Genomic DNA, 23854 nt, shown 5'->3' on the forward strand with positions numbered 1-23854 from the left:
AAAAATGTATTAGTATCATAACTAAACTTGCCGGTTACCTATCATTTCCCACAACAATCTTCAATATTACACGCATTTATTAATATATGATATGCTCATTATGTAAAATATATAACAACCGTTCCACAAAGCAAATTAACACTACTTCATTATACAATGAAGCTTGAGAAAAAAGAAAGCATTCTCTCTTATTTTAAGATGATTATATTTTTGTTTCATTGACGTCGAGTAGGCACAAGTTCAAGAGAAACTTTCTTGCCAATAATAATCGCACCTTCTTCTTCCAAATCGATATCTTTCACCGTCCTTCCTTCAGGCAATTTCCAATCAAAGAAGTAAAGCAAATTCAACAATCCTAATTCGACTGTCGCGATTCCCATAGTCATACCGGGACAAATCCTTCGACCAGAACCAAATGGTAAAAGCTCGAAGTTAAGTCCTCTGTAATCAACAGAACTATCAACAAATCTTTCCGGTTTAAACTCTTCTGGATTCTCCCAAAGGTTAGGATCGCGTCCTATCGCGTAAACATTGACCATGATCTGAGTTTTTTGTGGAATGTCATAGCCTTGGATCTTGATTTTAGCCATTGCCTCTCTTGGTAATAAAAGTGGAGCTGCTGGGTGTAATCTGAATGTCTCTTTGATCACTAGCTTGAAGTAGTTAAGTTGGTTAAGATCTTGTTCTGTGATTCTCTCTCTTTTTTCACCAAGTACTGTCCTAACCTCATCTTGCACTTTCTTCATCACTCTTGGGTTTCTTATTAACTCTGTCATTGCCCAAAGAATGGTCGTTGCACTTGTGTTTACTCCGGCAAGAAATATATCCTAAATCCAATCACAAAAGGAATAAGTCTCACATGAAACCTTAATGCCACATACTAGTTCAAGACCATTACATATCATAAGAAAAAAAAAAAAGAATAACGTTTAATAAATAGTTAAGGAATATTTATTGAAAAAGAATTGAGTGTTTATAAATTTATTACGAGTAAAAATTATGAAAATATCAGATTCCAATTTCAATGTTTTTAAATTTTAACTCACCACCGATTTGTTATTACGATATTCTGCAATTTCACCTTGTATCACGTTTACAAAAATTTCAATGATTAGTTCCGTATCTAAATTTGTTCGATATTATAATAACTTATTTTTTCTTACATTTATTTATGCATACTAATCTATTCATTCCACCTAAATCACAAGTTGTTCTAAAATCAAAATTGAAGATTATCACGAGGTTCACTACGGATTAAAGATTAATAAGGAATGCTTACAGAGATGATTCCTTTGATATGATCAGTAGTGAGCTTAAAAGAACCATCTTGGCTTTGTTTATTCATCATATCAATCATCACATCCACAACATCTGGAATCTCTAATACTCTTCTTCCTGGCTTTAGATGATCATCGAGCACTTGGTTAAAGAATCCGTCGAGATCTGCGAAAATTTCGTTAAGACTCTTGCTTTGACCGGTGATTTTATCAAGAATCCAACCTCCGGGGAAGAAATTAGAGAAAGCGAATTTCGCCTGAATCTTCTCCGACCTAGACGCTAAATCCTCCATACTATCTTCATCGATAAACTCGGATTCGTGAAGATTTTGACCGAACGCGAGTCTACACACGATACTAGCAACTAAAGTGAAAAGGGCTTTCTTTAAATTCACAGGAGATTGTTTATGTGAAGCTTCAGAGAGTTTCTTGACCAACAAGTCATTCTCTTCTTCTCTTATATACCTAAAAGAGTTGAATTTTTTCAAGCTGAATAGCTCGATCACAGCGAGCTTCCTCAACGCTCTCCATTCTTCACCGTATGGAGCGAATCCGATGTCTTTGAAGTTGTAAGAGATTGTCTTTGACGCTATGGTTTCTGGTCGGCTGCAACAATCTAGGTCATTGGTTTTGAGAACTTCTTCTGCTGCTTGGTTTGAAGAGATTACGACCAAAGGGACGAATCCTAACTTGAGCTGCATCACTGGTCCGTGGGTTTTCGAGAGGTTTTGGAGACATTTGTGAGGTAATCCGTTAAGGTAGTGTAAGTTTCCGATGATCGGAAGTTTCGGTGGACCTGGAGGAAGTTTCAGTTTTGAGGATTGAGATTTTTTTGTCAAGATTATTGTTACTAAAAGAAGTAACAAAAGCCAGAGGAAACAGAGGAAGATTGACATTTTTTTTTGTTCTTGCTCTGTTTTTTTTTTTCTTTATTTACTAAGTGGAGAAGAATATAAATTTAAAGAGAAATGAAATTAGACTTTTTCAAAAATAAAATTTTTTGGATCAAGTAGACTTTTCAATTTTGGGGTCAAGAAAAAATTTAAGAGTTTAGTAGACTTCAGAGGATGATTTTTGCACGGCAACTCTGTACTCACGGGTCGGTTTCCATAATTGTCCAAAGTCAATGATGAATTTGCGATAAATAATTCGAGGTTTTATTTATAAATAATTGGGAGATGTGTGATAGGGAATGATGTATCTAGAAGCTATTCATCCCAAGAATCTATAAATCTATATATAATACCAATCTCAATAAATGCCTTTTGTATTTTTGAACGGTTGCGTCTTTTTATCGCAACCTTTCGTTTAAATATTTACGGTTATTTTTCTACGGTTGTGTCTTTTTATCGCAAGTTTCCGTTAAAATATTGACGGTTATTTTTTACGGTTTTGTCTTTTTATTGCAATTTTTCATTAAAATATTGACGGTTATTTTTTCGGTTGTGTCTTTTTATTGTAACTCTTCGTTAAAATATTGGCGGTTACTTTTGTCGTTGACGGTTATTTTTTTGGTTGTGTCTTTTTCATCGCAACTTTCCGTTCAAATATTGATGGTTACTTTTTTCACTTTTGTCTTTTTATCGCAACTTTTCGTTAAAAGATTGACGGTTATTTTTTCTCGTTGTGTATTTTTATCGCACATTTCTGTTAAAATATTGACAGTTATTTTTTCACAGTTGTGTATTTTTATCACAACTCTTCATTAAATTATTGACGGTTACTTTTTTCGTTGACAATTACTTTTTCGGTTATTTCTTTTTATCATAACTTTCCGTTAAAATATTGACGGTTATTTTTTTGTTTGTCTTTTTATCGCAATTTTCTGTTAAAATATCGACGGTTATTTTTTCTCGGTTGTGTCTTTCTATCGCAACTTCTCTTTAAAATATTGACGGTTATTTTTTCTCATTGTGTATTTTTTTCGTTAAAATATTGACGGTTAATTTTTCGTTGACGGTTATTTTTTCGGTTGTGTCTTTTATCAAAATTTTCTGATTTAATATTGATGGTTACTTTTTTCGTTTTTGTCCTTTTTATCGTAATTTTTCGTTAAAATATTGACAGTTATTTTTTCTCAGTTGTGTTTTTTTATCGCAACTCTTCGTTAAAATATTTACGGTTATATTTTTCGTTGACGGTTATTTTTTCGGTTGGCCTTTTTATCGTAACTTTTCTTTAAGATATAGTCGCATTTTTTAGTTTACGCTTGTGTCTTTATAGTTGCATCTATTCATTTAAAATTACGTCTCTTTACTATATTTCATTGCATTTTTTCTTCACAAATTTTTGTATAAATAGTTGTCTATTTAGATGTTTGTGACTTTTGAACTCTATATATTTGTCATTTTTCCTAAGTAGTTCCCAAAATTTTGTTCTTTAATATAGATTATTTATTTCATGATGAATCCAAAAAAATTAATCTGTAAAATGGCTCCAAATTCTTTATTCTCTAAACTATTTCTAAACATACATCATTTTAATATTAAAGAAATGATTCTCATTCTTTATCTAACCAAAGTTTTTTGGAATGATTATAAAAATGGAAAAGTTTTAATCAATTTTTAAATATAAAATTCTAATGAAGATACCAATAATTTTTTCCTTAGAATTGGACGGATTATACTGTGAATTTTGTTATTTAAATATTTTATATGGTAACAATGAGGGTTTTTTTTTATCTTAAGATAATATATAATGAAATATTGATGATGCGTTGACACTATTACAATGTCCGAATATGAAAAAATATTCTCATGTGACGCTTTTGATTGGACGCTTTAAATGTGGTAAGCGTCAAATGAACCGTTTCAGATGGTATAATAATCTAGAAATCATCTCCATTATTAGGAAAAATTAATCATTCCAATTCGTCACATAAATATTAAAGAAAAAGTTTTTTTACTCAGTTAATTTATCAATATAAATATAAATTTATGAGATCTTGTAAATGTTTACTTGTTTATTATAGATGTAATTTGCGTCATCAAATATTATATTTTTTCGAATATATAAAATAAAATAAATATTAATTATATATTTAAAGAGCAGTCTACAAACAAAAAATACCAATTCTCGGGCGAAGTTCTTAGTCACCCACAAGTCGTGCTGAGTACTGCTTTCATCCGAATTTTTCGGTTTTGACCCGCTAGAATTTCTCATCTCTATATTATAACTCTTCGTTATGTATTTTGCCACTTAATTATAAATAATTTTACATTCAGAAAAAATGTTTCACAAGTGTTTTTAATCATAATTCTTGTTTTTTACATTTTATTCATAATTTTTTTTAACATATTTGGAAAATATTTACGATATAACTCTAAATCATCGTTAATTTTATGTAATAATTTAAATATTTGAATATATTATCATAATAATTTAATACAAAATATAATAAAATATATTTGTTGAAAATGAGTTTCCCGCGATATCGCGGGGATTATGACCTAGTATCTAAAATAGTAGAGATGTGCATTTTGATACTAAAAGTAATAAGTAATGATCAACTTATCAAATTTATCTATATGTAATTATGATGAACTACTCCACGAACAATTTTATTGCTTTTTCTTGTGGTGGAAATCCGACAAATGGATTGGCCTATCTACATTATGCTTACTCACCGTGTATATGAATCCGGTTAAAATAACATCCAAAGAACAACACCCATAATGTCTGTTAAAAGACATTCAAAAAAAAAAATTTGACATATAGAACGAGAGACAATATAAACCTCTCACTAAGATTATTTCAGTAACAATTTGGGTTATAGACTACAGTTTTCTTTTTGACTATAGACTAACGTTCACAAGCATTCCAGGCAATCAGGCATTACATATGCTCTCTGGTCTTGTGATAAAAATGTATGCTACATGTCAATTTTCTCCTTCGACAAGCAAATATGTAACTTCATTTTTATTTTATTCGTAAAGTTGGGACATCATTCAATGATGAATAATTGGGACAAGCTCAAGAGGAACTTTCTTAACAATGGTGGCATCACCAGCCTCTTCCATGTCAATATCTTTATCCTCCTCAGGCAATCTCCAATCAAAGAAGTAAAGAAGGTTCAATAGTCCCAATTCAACGGTCGCTATCCCAAAAGCTATCCCTGGACATATCTTCCGACCAGAACCAAATGGTAACATCTCAAAGTTATTTCCTTTGTAATCCACAGGACAATCGATAAATCTCTCCGGGTTAAACTCTTCGGGGTTTTTCCAGAGTTCAGGGTTTCGTCCTATCGACCATGTATTAACTAAAAGAATGGTTTTCCTAGGAATGTCGTAGCCTTGAATCTTGATATCAGCCATTGTCTCTCTTGGAAGTAAAAGAGGAGCTGGTGGGTGTAGTCTTAAGGTTTCTTTGATCACAAGCTTTAAGTACTGAAGCTTATCGACATCTTCTTCCTCGATTCTCTCCTTCTGTTTGATTCCAATGCATGTTCGGATCTCGTCTTGAGTTTTCTTCATCACCCGCGGGTTTCTAACAAGTTCCGCCATTGCCCAAATCATAGTGATGGCACTTGTGTCTACGCCAGCAAGATATATATTCTAGGTCAACAACGACATAAGATGGTTAAGGACATATTTAACTTAAGATTTGATAAATCTAAATATATAATCCAATATATACATTATATGAACCATTCCATTCAATTATTATTCAACTTATGACGCGCGAAGGCCTAATTCTAATAACAATATACAAATTACCTACTACAAAAGATAAGATACTTTTGAGATAGAAGCCCATGAGTTTTGACAGAATTGTGACCTAGATTTTATGCTTACTTGGATAATTCCTTTGAGATGATCAATGGTGAGTTTGAAAGATCCATCTTGTTCTTGTTTATACATAGTATCTAAGATCGAGTCGATGATATCGGGGCGATCTTGATTTGTTTTTTCTTCAGGATTCTTCAAGTGACCATCAATTACATGATTTAGCAAAGTATCAACCTCGACGAAAACTTTGTGAAGTGTCTTATGTCGTCCTGACACAAAGTCCATAAACCATCCCACACCAGCAGGGAAAAGATCAGAGCTGCTTAGAGATCCAACTTTCTGGACCTCAAACATGAGTTCTTCAATCTTTTCTTTATTGACATGCTTGTTCTCGTCTAACCGTTGCCCAAAGGTAGCCCTGAATATGATACTCCCCACTAGATAGAAAAGTGTTTGGCTCAAATCCACTGTATTCTTCGTCTGAGCTGATTCCTTTAGTTTCTTGACTATCAAATCATTCTCTTCCTCTCTGATGTACCTAAAAGATCGGACCTTTTGCGTACTGAAAAACTTGAGAAAGGAAAGCTTACGCAATTCCCTAAAAACTTCCCCGTATGGCGCAAAGGCGATGTCTTTACCGTCACGCGAGAATTTTGATGAGGCGTTGGTCTTAGGTCTGGTACAACACTCAAGATCATGTACTTTAAGAATTTCTTCAGCTGCTTCTTTCGATGAGATCACAACCATATCAACAAAACCTAGACGGAGAAGTAACACCGGGCCGTGTTTCTTGGAGAGATCGTGAAGACATCTATGAAACAATCCTCGAAGCTGGTGTAGGTTTCCGATAATCGGTAGCTTCGGTGGGCTCGGAGGAAGATTGCGTCTCGAGTATTTGATTCTCTTCATGAATATTAACGATAAAAGAGCGGAGAGAAGCGGAAACAAGAAGAAATAGAGAAGAACCGACATTGTTTTTATTTTCCTCTGTTTTATGTTCTGTTTTTGGTGATATAGAAACAGAGTATTCAGACTATAAAAAACAGAGTTAAAGACGTCTTTACTTTGGCAACACATAAATTTACATGTCAATTATTGTTCGTGAGGATAAGCTTCGAGAGGTCAAGAACAATACGAACTAAACTTTCGAAACCTACTCAAACACTGCTCCCAATTCTATGTTCGCATTCAAACCGGTGCAAAAAATAGCTTAAACAATCATCTATGATACACAAGTAACAACATAAATAAGATAATGATTAAACAGAAGTATACAACAATATATAGAGCAAAACAGATAGAAGATATACATTATGATACAAACATTATTTTCTCTTGACTGTAGAAAATATAATTTCATTCATAAGTTTTTTTTTATTCTTATATAGGCCTTTATATAATGATGATCATTTCTTTTTCCTTTTTAGTGATGAAGAATTGGGACAAGCTTAAGAGGAACTTTCTTAATAATAGTGATATCACCAGCCTCTTCCATGTCCATATCTTTATCCTCTTCAGGCAATCTCCAATCGAAGAAGTAAAGCAAGTTCAATAATCCCAATTCAACGGTCGCAATCGCAAAAGCTATCCCTGGACATATCCTTCGACCAGAACCAAATGGTAACATCTCAAAGCTATTTCCTTTGTAGTCCATAGGACAGTCGATAAACCTTTCCGGGTTAAACTCCTCAGGGTTTTTCCAGTGTTTAGGATCCCGTCCTATCGACCATGCGTTAACCAAAATAAATGTTTTCTGAGGAATGTTGTAGCCTTGAATCTTGATATCAGCCATTGTTTCTCTTGGAAGTAAAAGAGGTGCTGCTGGGTGTAGTCTTAATGTTTCTTTGATCACAAGCTTCAAGTAATGAAGCTTTTCGATATCTTCTTCCTCGATTTTTTCATTTTGTTTGATTCCAATGCATGTTCGGATCTCATCTTGAACTTTCTTCATCACCCGCGGGTTTTTAACAAGCTCTGCCATTGCCCAAATCATGGTGATGGAACTTGTGTCTACTCCAGCAAGATATATATCCTAGGTCAACAAATACACAAAATAGTTAATGACATATTTAGACTCAACATTTTAAGAATTCCATATCAAAGAGTATAGAAGATCTACTTTTTATCTATAGATCCAATGAATTTTAACATGCTTACTTGGAGAATTCCTTTGAGATGATCAATGGTGAGTTTGAAAGATGCATCTTGTTCTTGTTTATGTATCATATCTAAGAGCGAGTCGATGATATCAGGACGATCATGAGTTGTTTCTTCTATAGGGTTTTTCAAGTGATCATCAACAATATGATTCAGCATAGTATCAACCTCGACGAAGGCTTTGTCAAGTTTCTTATTTCGTCTTGACACAAAGTCTACACACCATCCCAAACCACCAGGGAAAAGATCAGAATTACTTAGTGACCCAAGTTTCTGGACCTCAACCATGAGGTCTTTGATCTTTTCCGCATCTACATGATTGCTCTTGTCGAAACGCTGTCCAAAGGCAGATCTGAGTATGATACTCCCAACTAGACAGAAAAGTGTGTTGCTCAAATCTACAGAAGATTTCTTCAGAGCCGATTCCTTCAGTTTCTTGACCATCAAATCATTCTCTTCCTCTCTGATGTACCTATAAGATCTAACCTTCTTCGTGCTGAAAAAATTAAGAACAGAAAGCTTTCGTAACTCTCTCAAAGACTCACCATATGGGGCAAATCCGATGTCTTTACCGTTACGCCAAAGCTTTGATCCTACGTTAGTCTTAGGTCTGGTACAACACTCAAGGTCATGTACTTTGAGAGCTTCTTCAGCAGCTTCGCTCGATGAGATCACAACCACGTCTAGAAAACCTAGACGGAGAAGCAGCACGGGTCCGTGCTTCTTGGAGAGATCGTGAAGACATCTGTGAAACAATCCTCGAAGCTGGTATAGGTTTCCGATGATTGGAAGCTTCAGTGGGCTCGGAGGAAGATTTCGTTTCGAGTCTTTGATTTTCTTCATGAATATTAGCGATAAAAAGGCGATGAAATACAGAAGAATCGACATTTTTTATTATTTTTCTTCTGTTTTGTGTTCTGTTTTTGGTGATAGAGAAAGAGAGTGAGTATTCAGACTATAAAACAAACAGAGTTAAAGCATAAGTTAGTGTCAATAGACAAAGTCACATGTCATTTAGTGTTTGTGAGGATAAGCTTTGAAAATTGTCTTCCAAATATGTGATCACTTTTTTTATAAAAAAAAAATGTTTATCGAAAGAAAATGTGAACACCAATCAAACACTTTTTTTACTCAAACACCAATCCTAAATGGGCCTCATGATGTTCCCATCAAAATTACATTCATTTCCAAACAAGATAACACTATTTATTTCAATAACAACAACATTACACAGTTCAAGTTCTCTCATTCCTCAAGATTCAATGGCGAGGAATAGGAAGAAGCTCAAGAGGAACCTTCTTAACAACAGTGACATCACCAGCTTCTTCCATGTCCATATCTTTCTTCTCCTCAGGCATTTTCCAGTCAAAGAAGTAAAGCAAATTCAAGAGTCCCAATTCAATGGTTGCGATCGCCATAGCTATTCCTGGACAAATCCTCCGACCAGAACCAAAGGGTAACAGCTCAAAGCTATGTCCTTTGTAACCCACAGGACAATCTATAAACCTCTCCGGGTTAAACTCCTCAGGGTTTCTCCAGTATTTCGGATCTCGTCCTATCGACCAAGCGTTAACGAAAAGAAGTGTTTTCCGAGGAATGTCATAGCCTTGAATCTTGATATCAGCCATTGTTTCTCTTGGAAGTAAAAGAGGAGCTGCTGGGTGTAGTCTTAAGGTTTCTTTCACCACAAGCTTCAAGTATTGAAGCTTATCAAGATCTTCTTCAATAATTCTTCCTTCTTGTTTAATTCCAATACAAGTTTGGATTTCTTCTTGAACCTTTTTCATCACTCTAGGGTTTCTAACGAGCTCTGCCATCGCCCAAATCATTGTGATGGCGCTTGTGTCTATTCCAGCGTGATATATATTCTAGGTCAAGAAAAAGACTAAATTATTAATTAAGGATATATAGGTTAGATTCAAAAATCATTAAGTAAAGAAATTTGTTTGCTTACTGAGAGGACTCCTTTGAGGTGATCAACGGTGAGCTTGAAAGATGCATATTGTTGTTGATTATCTATCATATCTAAGATAGCGTCGACCATATCAGGACGATCTTGAGTTGGTTTCTTCGAATGATGATCATCAACTATATGATTAAAAAAAGTATCAACCCTGGTGAAGACGTTGTAAAGCCTCTGATGTTGGCCTGACACAAAGCCTATAAACCATTTAAGACCAGCAGTAGGGAAAAAATCAGAGAATCTGAAAGTCATATTGCTCTGAGATTCAAACATCAGTTCTTTGATCCTCTCCTGATCGATATGCTTGTTCTCATAGAAACTCTGTCCAAAGGCGGTTCTGAATATGATACTCGCTGTGAGACCAAAGAGGGTTTTGCTCAAGTCCACTGGAGATTGCTTCGAAGCCAATTCTCTCAGTTTCTTGGCCATCAAGTCATTCTCTTCCTCTCTAATGTACCTGAAAGATTGAACTTTTTTCACGCTAAAGAATTCACGAACAGAAAGCTTACGCAGCTCTCTCCATTCATCACCATATACCCCGAATCCGATGTCTTTACCGTCCCGCGAGAAAACCCTTGCGGCGATAGTGTTAGGTCTTGAACAACACTCAAGGTCATGTGTTTTAAGAGCTTCTTCAGCTGCTTCACCCGATGAAACTACGACCATTGATGCAAACCCTAGACGGAGATGCATCACTGGTCCGTGTTTCTTGGAGAGATTGTGAAGACATCTATGAAGCAACCCTTGGAGCTGGTGTAGGTTTCCGATGATCGGAAGCTTTGCTGGGCCAGGAGGAAGATTTGTTTTCGACTCTTTTATCTTCTTGGTGAAGATTAACGAGAAGAAAATGGTGACGAATAGAAGCAAGAAGAAAGATAGAAGAATCACCATTATTTTCGATCCTCTGGTTTGTGCTCTGTTTTTTAGATAGAGAAACATTAAGACAAAACACTTATTGTCGTCAGTGAGGATAAGCTCGAGATAAAGATTGAGAGAGTGAGGCTTAAAATTAAAGATGAGTGTAATTAATTAACGCATGGCGAAGAAATGTATTCGTAATAATATACATGTATGAAATTATTTACCTGTATAAATCTTATAAGAAAAAAAATTAAGAATTGATACGTGGCAAATTGAGAAGCTATAGATAGGAAAATTATAGTTGAAAAATATAGGGAATTGTTTTTTAAAAGCTCTTTTTGGTATGCTTCTTTTCAAAATTGTTATATGTCTATTTTCAAAAAATCGTTAATTTTGTTTTTTATAAAAGTACTTATTGATGGTAATTACTACTGAAAACTCGATCCAAATATTTATAAAGTTTATAAGGTGTAGTCATAATGTCAAGTACTTCTGAGAAACTCATACTTATTTGCAAATATACATGAAGTTATAAATGTGTATGTTTTTTACTTATGCATCAGAAGTCAGAACATGGTTTTGGAAACAGAGTTACATAAATTACATTTTTTTTTAAAAAGACAGTCTGATAACACAAAAAGAAGTTCCAGAATGGTAAAAGAGTTCTGGTTGGGATGATTATGTTTTTCTCGAATAACTGGCAGAAGCTCAAGAGGAACTTTCTTAACAACAATGACATCACCAGCTTCTTCCATGTCCATATCTTTCTTCTCCTCAGGCAATTCCCAATCAAAAAAGTAAAGCAAGTTCAAGAGTCCTAATTCAATGGTCGCAATCCCAAAACTCATTCCTGGACACATTCTCCGGCCAGAACCAAATGGTAACATCTCAAAACTCTGTCCTCTGTAATCCATAGGATCATCGATAAACCTCTCCGGGATAAACTCCTCTGGATTTTTCCAACGGTCAGGGTTTTGTCCGATCGACCACGCGTTAACCAAAGGAAGAGTTTTTCAGGGAATGTTGTATCCTTGAATATTGATTTGAGACATTGTTTCTCTTGGAAGTAAGAGAGGAGCTGGTGGGTGTAGTCTTAAGGTTTCTTTGATCACAAGCTTCAAGTACTGAAGCTTTTCGATATCTTCTTCCGCGATTCTCTCTTTTGGTTTGATTACAATGCAAGTTCGAATCTCATCTTGAGTTTTCTTCATCACTCTCGGGTTTCTTACAAGCTCTGCCATTGCCCACATCATGGTGACGGCAATTGTGTCTACTCCAGCAAGAAATATATCCTGATCAAAATTGGTCAAGAAATATGATTAGGTCATGTTTAGATTCAAGAATCATGAACTAAAGATTCTATGCTTACTGATATGACTCCATGGAGGTGATCAATTGTGAGCCTGAAAGAAGAATCATCTTCTTCTTGTTTATGTATCATTTCCAACATCACATCAACAATATCAGGACGATCTTGAGTTGTTACTCCATGCTTGATATTCAAATGATCATCAGCCACTTTCTTGACAAAAGTATCAACCTCGGCGAAAATGTTATGAAGTCTCTTGTGTTCTCCTAAAACAAAGTCCATAAACCATCCAAGACCAGCAGTAGGGAAGAGATCAGAGAATTTGAAAGACATATTTATTAGAGCTTCAAATATCAATTCTTCGATCTTTTCCTTATTAATATGTTTGGTTTCCGCGAAATTCTGTCCAAAGGCGGATCTGAATATGATACTCGCAGCTAAAGAGAAAAGGGTTTTGCTCAAATCCACTGGATATTGCTTCAAAGCTGATACTGTCAGTTTCTTGATCATCAAGTCATTTTCTTCCTCTCTGATATACCTAAAAGATCGGACCTTTTTCGCGCTGAAGAACTCGAGTATAGCAAGCTTGCGCAGCTCTATCCAGTCCTCACCGTATGACGCCAAACCAATGTCTTTACCCTTACGCGAAAATGTCTGCATCCCGAGAGCCTTAGGTCGTGTACAACACTCTAGGTCATGGGTTTTAAGAACTTCTTCAGCTGCTTCACTCGATGAGAATATGAGATTACCACAACTGGGACAAACCCTAGATTGAGAAGCACCACAGGTCCGTACTTCTTAGAAAGATCGTGAAGACATCTGTGAAGCAGTCTTCGAATTTGGTGTAGATTTCCGATGAACGGAAGCTTTGGTGGGCTCGGAGGAAGATTCTGTCTTGAGTCTTTGATCTTCTTGGTGTATATGATCGAGAAGATAACATAAAGGAATAGAAGGAAGAGCAAAGACAGAGGAATCGCCATAGTTTTGGTTCCTCTGTGTTTTTTGGAGATAAAGAAACAGAGTAGCAAAGAAACCAACAACGTTTTATACGAACACAGCTTGGTTTTGATATGGGAAAAATACCAATTAAATGCTGAACTTTTTCATTACGTCGTTTTTAATCCCCAACTTTGCCTGAAACGATTTAAATGCTAAACTTTCTTTGACTTTCCATTTAAATGCCAAACTTTGTTTGACTTTGCCATTTAAGACCCGACGTTAAGTCGATTAACGGAACAATTAAACGCTGATTAAATACCGTTAACAGTTCCTCTTAAATTAAAACGATGCCGTTTTAATACACATAAACGACGTCGTTTTTTGAATTTACAAAACCCCAATCAAACTCATTTGCCCTAAATCGAAAAATCTCCAAACACATAACCCTAGAAATCGAAAGCTTCAGATTTCTTTCATTCCCTTCTGGGATTTTCTCATTCTCTTTTGGATTCATTCTTGTGATTCTCTCAACTTGTTATAATGAGTTCAAGTTCTATAACATCGAACGTTGTCGGAGTCCGTGGTGTGCCGTCGAAGTGTAATCAATTTCTAGGGTTATGAATTTGGGGATTTTTTGATTTGGGGCAAATGAAATCGAATTTGGGTTTTGTAAATTGAGAAAACGACGTGTTGATGTATGTTAGAAACAACATTGTTTTAATTCAATCTAGCTGTTAACGGCATTTAATCAGCGTTTAATTACTCCGTTAATCGACTTAACGTCGGGTCTTAAATGGCAAAGTCAAACAAAGTTTGGCATTTAAATGGAAAGTCAAAGAAAGTTCAGCATTTAAATCGTTTCAGCAAAAGTTGGGGATTAAAAACGACGTAATGAAAAAGTTCAACATTTAATTTGCATTTTTCCCGTTTTGATATATACAAAGTTAAACGTCGTTTAGTGTCTTCGGTGAGGATAAGCCTCGAGATGAAGTCATGAAGACTGAGATAGTGAGGTTACAGATTATCGTACTCATGCAGTCATGCTATACGTGTAAAGATCAGTCAAAATCTCTATACTATTAAAAGAGAAGTACAAATGAAAATGGGTCGGGTTAAAATCAGAAAATTGATCCGAAATCTGAAATCGGATCTTTGAAATTTTTTTGGAATATAAATTCGAATTAATAATGAAAAATCGAAATAAAATCAAATATTTATGGAAATCAAATAAAATCTGATTGTACTTATGGTAACTAATAATAAAAGCATATTCCAAACAATATTATACATTAATTACGTATAATAAATTTGTTCATATATTTTTGGGACTAATTCCATAACAATCAACGTTTTTGTCATTAATTTCGCCCATTTTAGCCAATTATCATTAATTGAAAGATATTTTACTTGCTTCTAAAGATTTCTAGAAAATTTATCACAAATAACCCATCTGTTTTATAAATTAAATTGATATTTTCATTTTGGTCGTGTAAATTAAATAGATATTTTTATTTTGGTCGTGTAAACTAAATAGATATGAAATCCATGTAACTAATTTTAATTTAATTAGATTAAATCGAAATCATGATATTTTCATACCTATAGCTTACCAAAGAAGTTTAATTTTCAATTTATAAAGATTTTTTGAATATGATTTTAGAATTATTCAACAAGATGATAAGTATTTATTAAATTTTGTGAATCATGAAAAATAATAATTAATTTTTAATCATTATACTTCATCTTTCAATCTCTCATCTAACAAATAAGATACATATTCTATTATTACTATGTCCAAACTTCATTTTGTTGTATGACTAAATAATATTCCCATTAGAACTGTCAAAGCGAGTTGATTCGTCCCGTTAAGTCCGTTTTACGATAGACAAAAAATATTTTGACTTGTAGTTAGTCGGTCCGCACAACCCGCAGATAGCATATATGAAATACAAACCCGTCCCGCGAATGTATGCGGATTTGCGGGATTGTCCATGGATTTTGTTTAAATAATTTTAAAGTAACCAAAATTTAAAATACTACTAAAATAAATAAATAAATCAAAATACTATTAAAAGTTTGTTTAAATTACCACATGTTGAATAAATTATAATTTTATCAATAAATACTAATATGCGGGCTGATCCGCCAACCCGCGGATGAAAACCGATTAAACCTATGACCCACTGCGAATTAATCCATGTGGCCCGCTTATTTACGGGTTTAATATATTTTCCCAAATCTGCCCCATAGTGAGATGATGTGGGCTCGACCTGCGGTTTTTGACCTATTTTGACTGCTCTAATTCCCATGAATCGTCTAATTTTAGAATTTTAAAACACAAAATTCTATTTTATAAATCATAATTAATACGATGGATATATTTATAAACAATTTTACATTTTCTCTACAATTCGTTATTATGAATATTTATAAGTATACTACACGATTCGTTCTACTAAAAAACACACACAATATTAAACGCAACGTATGTAAACCAATATTCTCCCGCGGTGGACCGCCGGTCCGATCCTAGTTTTCTTATAATTTCTTTTCCAACGGTCACGTTTAGTTGACAAATAGAAATTTTCGATAACAACGTATGTACTACTCACAACTATCTAAAATTCACAAGATTTAATGGAAAACTTACAAAAGAAATTATAAGAAAATTTTGTCATTTTTAGACTAAAATATCCAAAAGTGTAATTTAAGGTATTAATTTTATGTATTTTTAGGCATCTATATATACATTTTTGGATCACAATTAGCAAATAAATCCTGAAGTTGAGAAGTATTTACAATGACATGCCACTAGCATTAATTATTTAGATTTGTTTTATTTAAGTAAAGATTTTTAATTGAAATTCATTTCTCATATATTTAGCAAAAGTCTCTACAAAATCTTTCCTTATCTATTTAAGTAAAGATTCTGAAATCAAATATGTTCTCAACAATTTACCAAAAATCTCTACACAATCTTTTTAAAAATCTCGACTTAGTTAACTTCTGATTTTTATCTGCAAAAAAAAAATTAATTGTAACAGTTCTCAGAATTTGCAATAAATAATAAATCCAGATGACAAAAAAAAAAAGTGATGTAAAAATCGGGAATGTTGATACTACAATTTCTTCTACTTCTTTTTTTCATATAATGAAAATTATTTTTTAGGGATATTTTTAGGCCTGGGCAAAATACCCGGAACCGAATACCCGAACCAAAAAACCCGAACAATACCCGAACCGAACCCAAACCCGATTTTTAAAAATACCCGAATGGGTCCTAACCTCCTACCCGAAAAAAACCCGAACCGAACCCGAACCGAATCCAATACCCGAATGTACCCGAATACAAATATACACCTAAAAATATTAGTTATTTTTATTTTTATAATACCCGAAATCCCTAAAATTACAATCATAAAACCGAATATATTAGGTATTTTAGATATTTTTGGTTATATTTGGGTAAAGAGTAACCAATGTATTTTCGAGAAATCGGGTATTTCGGTTAGATTTGGGTATATATGAGTTAAAAACCCAAACCCGACCCGAACCCGAAAATATTCCGGGTATTTTTGGTTATTTTCGGGTATTTTGCTTTTTTATTAAAATACCCGAACCGACCCGAACCCGAACCGAACCCGAACCGAATTTTTAGAATACCCGAATGGGTCTTGACCCCCTACCCGAATAGACCCGATACCCAAAAAAAAAGAACCGAATCCGAATGGGTACCCGAATGCCCAGGCCTAGATATTTTCTTAAAACCTCTAAACAAAACAAAGGGTTTCAAAAGATAGCTTCTCTTTTGGCGGGTGGATCCGCAAACCCGCAACTCTCTACGGGCTTATCCGCATGAACTTGCAACCCGTAGTGGATAAAAATATTATTCAAAAAAAATAACAAATGATGTTTAATTTTACGGGACGGGGTTATATGGTGCAACGGGTTTAGATCAATATTAATATTAAACAATATACTATGGATGAAATCCTAGAATTAAAAATCAAAATTTAATTATAAAATCAGAAACACTAAACAAAATAAACAATATTAACAAAACAAATACAACTTAAAATTTTGCAAAATAATTTTTTAGTTATAAAAAAATTGACCCGCGGTGTACCGCGGGGTAAAATCTAGATTTGGAAGTTTAAGGAGAAATTTTTTTTAAAAAAAATAATAGCTCCGCGGTGTACCGCAAGAAAAATCTTTCTCCTAAACTGAGGCAAGAAGAAGAAGAAAGCCAAATGTCGTTTAAGTGTATATATAGATATACCATTTAAACCTAAAACACAATTAATATACTCAAAATTATTAATATAGATATATGGATGGTACATTTATAAAATAGGTCGAAATATTTTATTATACTCTCTATTAATAAAAAAAACTAATTATATTTAGATTTTTTTAAAAAAATTATAGCCCCGCGGTGTACCGCGGGTTCAAATCTAGTTGTTGGATATTTTTGGATAATTTCGGGTAAAAAATAATTGAACTAGACGGTATCTAAAAATATTTCAGTGTTAGGTCGGTTCTTCATTAAAGAACCATATATATAAACCCGAAAAATATCTAGCCATAACTGAACCGAATATCCAAAAGTTCAGGGCTAATGCCAACCATGTACAAAAATCTTACCAATTGATATAATAAATAAGTTTTATATTTTTTCTTCACAAAATTAAATTTATATTTGATTTAATATTTATCTCTTTCGATAACATGATTCAGTGGATAGATAAACAAGTCCGAAATCAGATTTCAACAATTTGAAGCATGGGCGATAAGCGTTATGAAGCAGGGTTTCAGCTGTGGATCCAATCTCGTGAGCAAATCTAAAGCGTTTCTATTTAAAATCTAAACTCAGTTTTATTCCAAAAAATATTGCACTAGTTGTAAAAACTTTTCTTTTAAATATAATTAACATTAAATGTTTTTAAAGAAATACATAATTTCTCAGTAGAAAAGGACAAAAAACGATTCAACATCTTTCGATCAGTCATCTTCTCAATTTGAATTTTCCGAAAAATCTACCGAAAATTTTGTGTGGAAGATAATTCTAGGGAAAATTTTGTGGAAGATAATTCTTTCGCCGAATAAAGTCCTCAAATCTTGATAACATAAATCAAACGGTGTGAGTTTGCACCCAAAAAAAAAAAATCAAACGGTGTGGTCCTAAATTTTTTTTATTGCTTTCTAGTGCATGATAAGTTGATAACTTAACAAATGATGTACGTAACTAATTCTGTATACCGCTAATGGAGGAGGCTTCAGGTAAAAATTACATTATTTAAGAAAAAAAAAGAAGTATTCTAGGCAAAATTGCAAAACAAAAACAAATTATTACGTTGGGAATTCTCTTAAACATTTCACTTATTCATAGTACAATCGATGAAGAACTTACTTTACGTGATCAATGTTCTAAATACTTCACTGGAACAAGTAGAAGCTCACTTTTTTTGCTCACAGTAAGTCCAGGGGCTTCTTCCATATCGATATCCTCGACTGCCATGCCTTCCGGTAATTTCCAATCAAAATGATACAGCATATTAGCGAGGCCAAACTCCACCATTGTTGTTCCCATGTACATTCCAGGACAAATTCTCCTACCACTCCCAAACGACAACAACTCAAAGTTCTGTCCTTTTGCATCAATGTTACTATCCATAAACCTTTCTGGGAGAAACATTTCTGGATCTTTCCAGGAATCGGGATCACGACCAATAGCCCATACATTTACATGAACCCGTGTCTTGACAGGAATCGTGTAGCCATTGATCTCAAATTCAGTCATTACTTCTCTTGGGAGGAGGAGAGGTGTTGGAGGATGTAACCTCCATGTTTCTTTGATCACCATTTTCAGGTACTCAAGCTTATCAGTGTCATCGAAGCTGATTCTTTCTTTGTTCTTGATTTGGCTTCTGATTTCAGATTGAACTTTCTTCATAACTCTAGGGTTTTTAGCAAGTTCTGCCATTGCCCATGTCATTGAAATTGCAGAAGTATCAATTCCTCCTAAAAGAATGTTCTGTTTACAAGAACATAAAAAAACAAACATGTAAGAAATATATATAAATATATATATATATATATATGTATATTGTAAGTGGAATAGTAATATTAGTAAAACAAGTTCTTTAAATTACATTAGATAAATTAATGACCACTATAATATAATAGATAAATTAATGACCACTATAATATAATAATTATTTCTAATCATAATTTGATCCAGTTAAAAAGTTCAAAATTTTTTTTATCAACTTACTAAGATCATATATTGCAAAAAGAACTATATGTATGCATATATAAATGTTTTCATAAATATCATAAATCAAGATTTATATAAGTTTATACAAACATATTCTAGTCTTTAACGTTATTTCTTAATAATGAATGACGTTATCTCTCATTTCTAACAATCGTATCAAATTTTATAGAATTTAAGAATTTTTAAGCAAAGTTGAAACTTATAAAGACAAAATGATAAACTTTAATGAAAATTTATATTTTTACCATCAATATTGCTTTGATATGATTTCTTGTGAGCTTGTCATTTCCAACAACAATTTCTTCTTTCTCCAACCTCAAGAGCAGATCCACGAGATCTTCACTCCCTTCTTGTTTTTCCTTATTATGCAGATCAAAGATTTGTTCATAGAACGCATCGAGATCTAGAAAGCTTTTTTCTCTCCGCCCTTGCAAACCAGTGAACCGGTCGATGATCCAACCGATGTACGGAATAAAATCTGAGGCAGAGAAACTTCCCAACATCTCGAATGCTTCACGGACTAACGTGTTGAACCTGTCATTGCTAAGCACAGTTCCCTCAAAACTCACACCAAATGCTGTCCTACATACTACACTTGTGGTTAAAGCAAGAAACGTCTTGTTCAAGTTAACCGGATTTTTCAGAGAAGATGATTCAGCAATTGAATCTATCACTTTCTTGACCTCCTCGTCCTTAATGGGTTGAATCGATTGAATTTGTTTAGAACTCAAGAGTTCTTGAGCACAGAGCTTCCTTAGTTCTTTCCAGTATTCATTATAAGGAGAGGAAGATATGTCCCGATTGTTGTAAGAGAGCTCTCTCCCTCCTGAGGAGTGAGAGAGGAATGAAGTAAGAATTTATAACATTTTGTATGTGTTGTGAGTTTTATAGTACCTGCTAAGGAAGGACGGCTACAACAATGGAGGTCATGGTCTCTTAGAGCTTGTTTTGCTGTTTCAGAGGAAGAAAGTACGACCGTTGGGACTTTTCCAAGCTTCAAAAGCATTACAGGACCATACTTCTTTGAGAGATTCCATAGAGACTGGTGTGGTAATTCTCCAGTGTAAGTTTCCGATGATCGGAAAACCAAGAGGAGATGGTATTCGTAGATGTTTCCCCTGATATGTGTGTTTGAAGGCCGTGAGAAGAAGAAAGATGATTAAGAAGAGAAGTAAAAGAATCCAAATGCTAGCCATTTGTATATTATTTTGTTTTAGTGAGTTATGACTCGTGAGGAAAGTTCATGGGTTAATATACAACATAATTTGAGCAATGCTCACTTCACTAATTTAATTGATGAAGTCGACTTAAAAAAATTTCTAGTGAATAATTGATCACAACATAATGCCGAGCTACCCTACGATATCTAACGTTTGACATTTTTTGTTTCTTCTTTTTTCTATTATACTACAAACGTTACATCAATAATGACATGAACAGTGGAATTTTATACAACTTTTGTACATTTCAACTACCTTGTCATCATCTGTTTAATAAAACAAATATTGAATTAATGGAAGTGGCCCAAGTGGGGTTCACGAAAGATAGAAATATGCATATGTGGTCCTTTATTTTACGTTAACTAAATGAGCAAAATCCTAGATATTTAGAGATAAACTAGAACCTAAAAACAACGTCATAAGTTAAAGTTACTGGCTTTCATTTGTTCCAATTTCTTTGAACTTTCGTTTGAAAAACTGAGTCTTAGAGCATCTCCAATGGGGAGCTCTCTCAATAAGACTCTCTCAAATTTTTTATTATAAATTTTTTGAAAATGTGTGATGAGAACTTTTGTTTATTTTTTTAATTTTTCATAGTCCAATGGTAGGTTCTCTAGTGAGGTTCTCTTAAGAAAAAAAAATTATTAAAAATATTCTTTCATAAAACTTAATAATTATTGCAATTCATAAAAATATTAAACATACATTATTTCAAACATTTTTTAAAAGATGTGCAAAAACAAAACCGGAATAACGATTAGTTGTACTGTTTGATTGTTGCGAAATTTGTGCCATATATGCTCAACAAAACCAGAATAACGATTAGTAATAATCTTGATTTCGTGCCAAATTTTTGCCATATATTAGAAAACGCTTTGAAGAATATTCCAATCCGAAAATAATCATTTACATACAAAATATTTTGTATAAAGTTTCTGTTTGTTTTGCAAATTATTCCATCGCTAAAAATAGAAAAACAAATTTGTTCAAAATTGCAATCTATTAATTACTTGGTAAAATATAGATTCTTTTTGTCATTTTGAGCTTGATGTTTCGAATCACGTTCATTACAGAAAATAGCAAGTAATGACTAATAGTGATGTAACCAGTTGTGGTTTAAGTTAGACTTTGCCTTGAGTTAGTAACCAAAAGCTGCAGAAACATTATATGGTAAAAACATGTCTCCAAAATGTCCAATATGTAATGAGAGAAGCTGAGAAGATGTCGACGCAAGAAACCTAAGTTAAGCTCAAATTCCTTCATTGTTCTTCTCTTTTGTGTTCTTGTACAAGTCTCATATACGGTAAACAATCTCAGTCACATGCTCAATGATTAGAAAATTGCAGAGATTATCTTTTAACTGTTTTAGAAAAGTCCATGAAGACATAAAAGTCTTTTAGCTAATCAATCTAAAGAGATCATTACAAGATGATGCAAATACAGAATCTTGTCTTACGGATAATATCTGAGCTTCCTTTTCTTAGTGTCTTGCTTAATAGGAGTGAAAGCTTCATCAGTAGCAACCTCCATTTTAGCTCTTGACTCCTTAGGAATTTCCACTATAAAATGAAAAACACCATCTCCTAAATGCAATGGTATATCATGCCATGGAGATACCTAACAAACATTGCATCAACATCACAAATGTCAAAAAAGAAACCTTAAGTCCAAAATCAACAAGATAATTCGAATCAGAACAAATTCAAAACATAAAAACTGGAGACTAACTTCTTTCCGGAGCCATCTTGAAAGAAAACTATGTAGTCAAAGGTTTCAGATTGGTATTCTTGAATTGTCTGAACCTGAGGATTGTAAATGGCATTACAAGAAAAGGGTCTCTTCGATTTCACCACTAAGGAAGCTCTCTTGTTGAAACAGAGACCGTTAAAGCCACAGACTTTACGCGTAGGAAGAACAAAAGGTCGTTTTATAAACAAACACGACGTTGTTGTTTGGCTAGCGGATGCTGCTGCAGCTGTTGTTAACCCTAACATTCGAAGAACAAAATCAATATGTGGAACCAGGATCTTCGATCCATAAATGAAATTAATCAAAAAATTAGGGTTTTCAATGGTATTACTCAACGAGAGAAGTTGATAAGAAATCAACGGACCTGGAGGAATCGGATTAAGAAGAATCAAAGGGATCGGAGGAGTGTTGGCGTCTACGGTGTTTTGATAAGAAAACACAAGTTTTTTTTTTTCTTTTGTTAAATTCAAGCAACCAATCACAGTCTGCCACGTGTGCGGTTCTCTTTGATTCCCAAAACTCCCTTAAGAGAGTCGACTCTTTGCAAAATCACTTGTTTTAATTTATTTTTAAATCACTTTAATGAAGAGAACTCTTTGAAATTATCAAGAGAACCTCCCATTGGAGGTGCTCTTAGTGCATTCGTCAAATTTTCTCTTCACATGCATTTTTTTTTTTTATGGTATCAAAGTTATGCATGGTCAGTGTACATTTATTGTAGTTTTATAAGTTACTGAAAATTTAACTATTAAGCTATATATGGTAGCACGATGATTTCGACTTAACTAAAGACCAAAGACATAAACTCGTGAACGTCTATATTCATTTCAGCGTACTGTGGACCCAAGTATCAACATGCTGCATTCTTACAAGAGTTTCTCGACTTTACATGAATAGGAGTCTGTTTTGGCTTTTTTTCAATGAGACTTAAAAAATATCTTTACTCATGGTTCACATTGATCGTAATTGCGCTGATTTTTTATAACACAAGGAGGCGACATCACATAATTTCGTCTTCTAGCAATTTAAATCAACTATTTTGCTACTACACTTCTGCTACCAAAATATTGCAACGTGATAATAGAATCGTGTCAAATTTAGGATGCAATTGCGATATTAGTGGTTCGTCGCATTTTTTTGGGAAAATTTAATGACCAAATACCTATCGTTCAAAACGATGCAATTTGTTGTTTTTATTCGAAATTAAATAATATGAAGAGCAAGATGGATTTTGCAAACAAATTACTATGAGTCGTTAAAGCCAATTTTCAATAATATTTATTCTATCACAATCTATACTAGTATTTTTGTTACACTTTGGTGACGGGTGGGTAAAAATGCTTCTGGGTTAATCGGATATCCGACCCGTTTT

At 33.7% G+C, this 23854-nt stretch overlaps 7 protein-coding genes across 9 annotated transcripts; all 7 read right to left on the reverse strand.

The window, feature by feature from the left end:
- Window positions 1-5: 5 nt before the first annotated feature.
- LOC9311381 (cytochrome P450 71B23) lies at window positions 6-2213 on the reverse strand. Its single transcript, XM_002876908.2, has 2 exons — window positions 1280-2213; window positions 6-827 (listed from the first exon to the last, which is right to left on the reverse strand). Exons 1-2 carry the CDS (start codon window positions 2171-2173, stop codon window positions 216-218), a joined length of 1506 nt encoding a protein of 501 aa, XP_002876954.1. The 5' UTR covers window positions 2174-2213; the 3' UTR covers window positions 6-215.
- Window positions 2214-5004: 2791 nt separating this feature from the next.
- On the reverse strand, window positions 5005-7110 carry LOC9313023 (cytochrome P450 71B3). The gene is made up of 2 exons (XM_021024385.1): window positions 6074-7110; window positions 5005-5833 (listed from the first exon to the last, which is right to left on the reverse strand). The coding sequence occupies exons 1-2, from the start codon at window positions 7082-7084 to the stop codon at window positions 5225-5227; spliced, it is 1620 nt and encodes a 539-aa protein (XP_020880044.1). The 5' UTR covers window positions 7085-7110; the 3' UTR covers window positions 5005-5224.
- Window positions 7111-7232: 122 nt separating this feature from the next.
- LOC110228133 (cytochrome P450 71B24) lies at window positions 7233-9135 on the reverse strand. Its single transcript, XM_021024386.1, has 2 exons — window positions 8165-9135; window positions 7233-8039 (listed from the first exon to the last, which is right to left on the reverse strand). Exons 1-2 carry the CDS (start codon window positions 9050-9052, stop codon window positions 7431-7433), a joined length of 1497 nt encoding a protein of 498 aa, XP_020880045.1. The 5' UTR covers window positions 9053-9135; the 3' UTR covers window positions 7233-7430.
- A 129-nt stretch (window positions 9136-9264) lies between these two features.
- LOC9313024 (cytochrome P450 71B4) lies at window positions 9265-11173 on the reverse strand. The gene is made up of 2 exons (XM_002876910.2): window positions 10119-11173; window positions 9265-10032 (listed from the first exon to the last, which is right to left on the reverse strand). The coding sequence occupies exons 1-2, from the start codon at window positions 11064-11066 to the stop codon at window positions 9424-9426; spliced, it is 1557 nt and encodes a 518-aa protein (XP_002876956.2). The 5' UTR covers window positions 11067-11173; the 3' UTR covers window positions 9265-9423.
- A 381-nt stretch (window positions 11174-11554) lies between these two features.
- Window positions 11555-13332, reverse strand: LOC9313025 (cytochrome P450 71B3). Its single transcript, XM_021025036.1, is given in 3 exon segments — window positions 11555-12280; window positions 12358-13032; window positions 13035-13332. Coding segments are annotated over 3 exon segments (1644 nt in total). The 5' UTR covers window positions 13278-13332.
- A 5142-nt stretch (window positions 13333-18474) lies between these two features.
- On the reverse strand, window positions 18475-20772 carry LOC9313026 (cytochrome P450 71B26). Its single transcript, XM_021025638.1, is given in 4 exon segments — window positions 18475-19270; window positions 19759-20339; window positions 20408-20574; window positions 20576-20772. Coding segments are annotated over 4 exon segments (1497 nt in total). The 5' UTR covers window positions 20710-20772; the 3' UTR covers window positions 18475-18655.
- Window positions 20773-21875: 1103 nt separating this feature from the next.
- LOC110228370 (soluble inorganic pyrophosphatase 6, chloroplastic-like) lies at window positions 21876-23022 on the reverse strand. Of its 3 annotated transcripts, none has more exons than XR_002331938.1 (3): window positions 22814-23022; window positions 22462-22720; window positions 21876-22350 (listed from the first exon to the last, which is right to left on the reverse strand). XR_002331938.1 is itself a non-coding variant. In XM_021025639.1 (2 exons), the coding sequence occupies exons 1-2, from the start codon at window positions 22725-22727 to the stop codon at window positions 22186-22188; spliced, it is 435 nt and encodes a 144-aa protein (XP_020881298.1). In that variant the 5' UTR covers window positions 22728-22807; the 3' UTR covers window positions 21876-22185. The 3 variants fall into 3 exon arrangements, 1 of the variants encoding a protein (XP_020881298.1); XR_002331937.1 differs by having other exon boundaries at window positions 22847-23020; XM_021025639.1 differs by lacking the exon at window positions 22814-23022 and having other exon boundaries at window positions 22458-22807.
- Window positions 23023-23854: the final 832 nt, after the last annotated feature.

This window comes from Arabidopsis lyrata (genome assembly GCF_000004255.2).
Source record: "Arabidopsis lyrata subsp. lyrata unplaced genomic scaffold ARALYscaffold_5, whole genome shotgun sequence".
NCBI lineage: Eukaryota > Viridiplantae > Streptophyta > Magnoliopsida > Brassicales > Brassicaceae > Arabidopsis > Arabidopsis lyrata.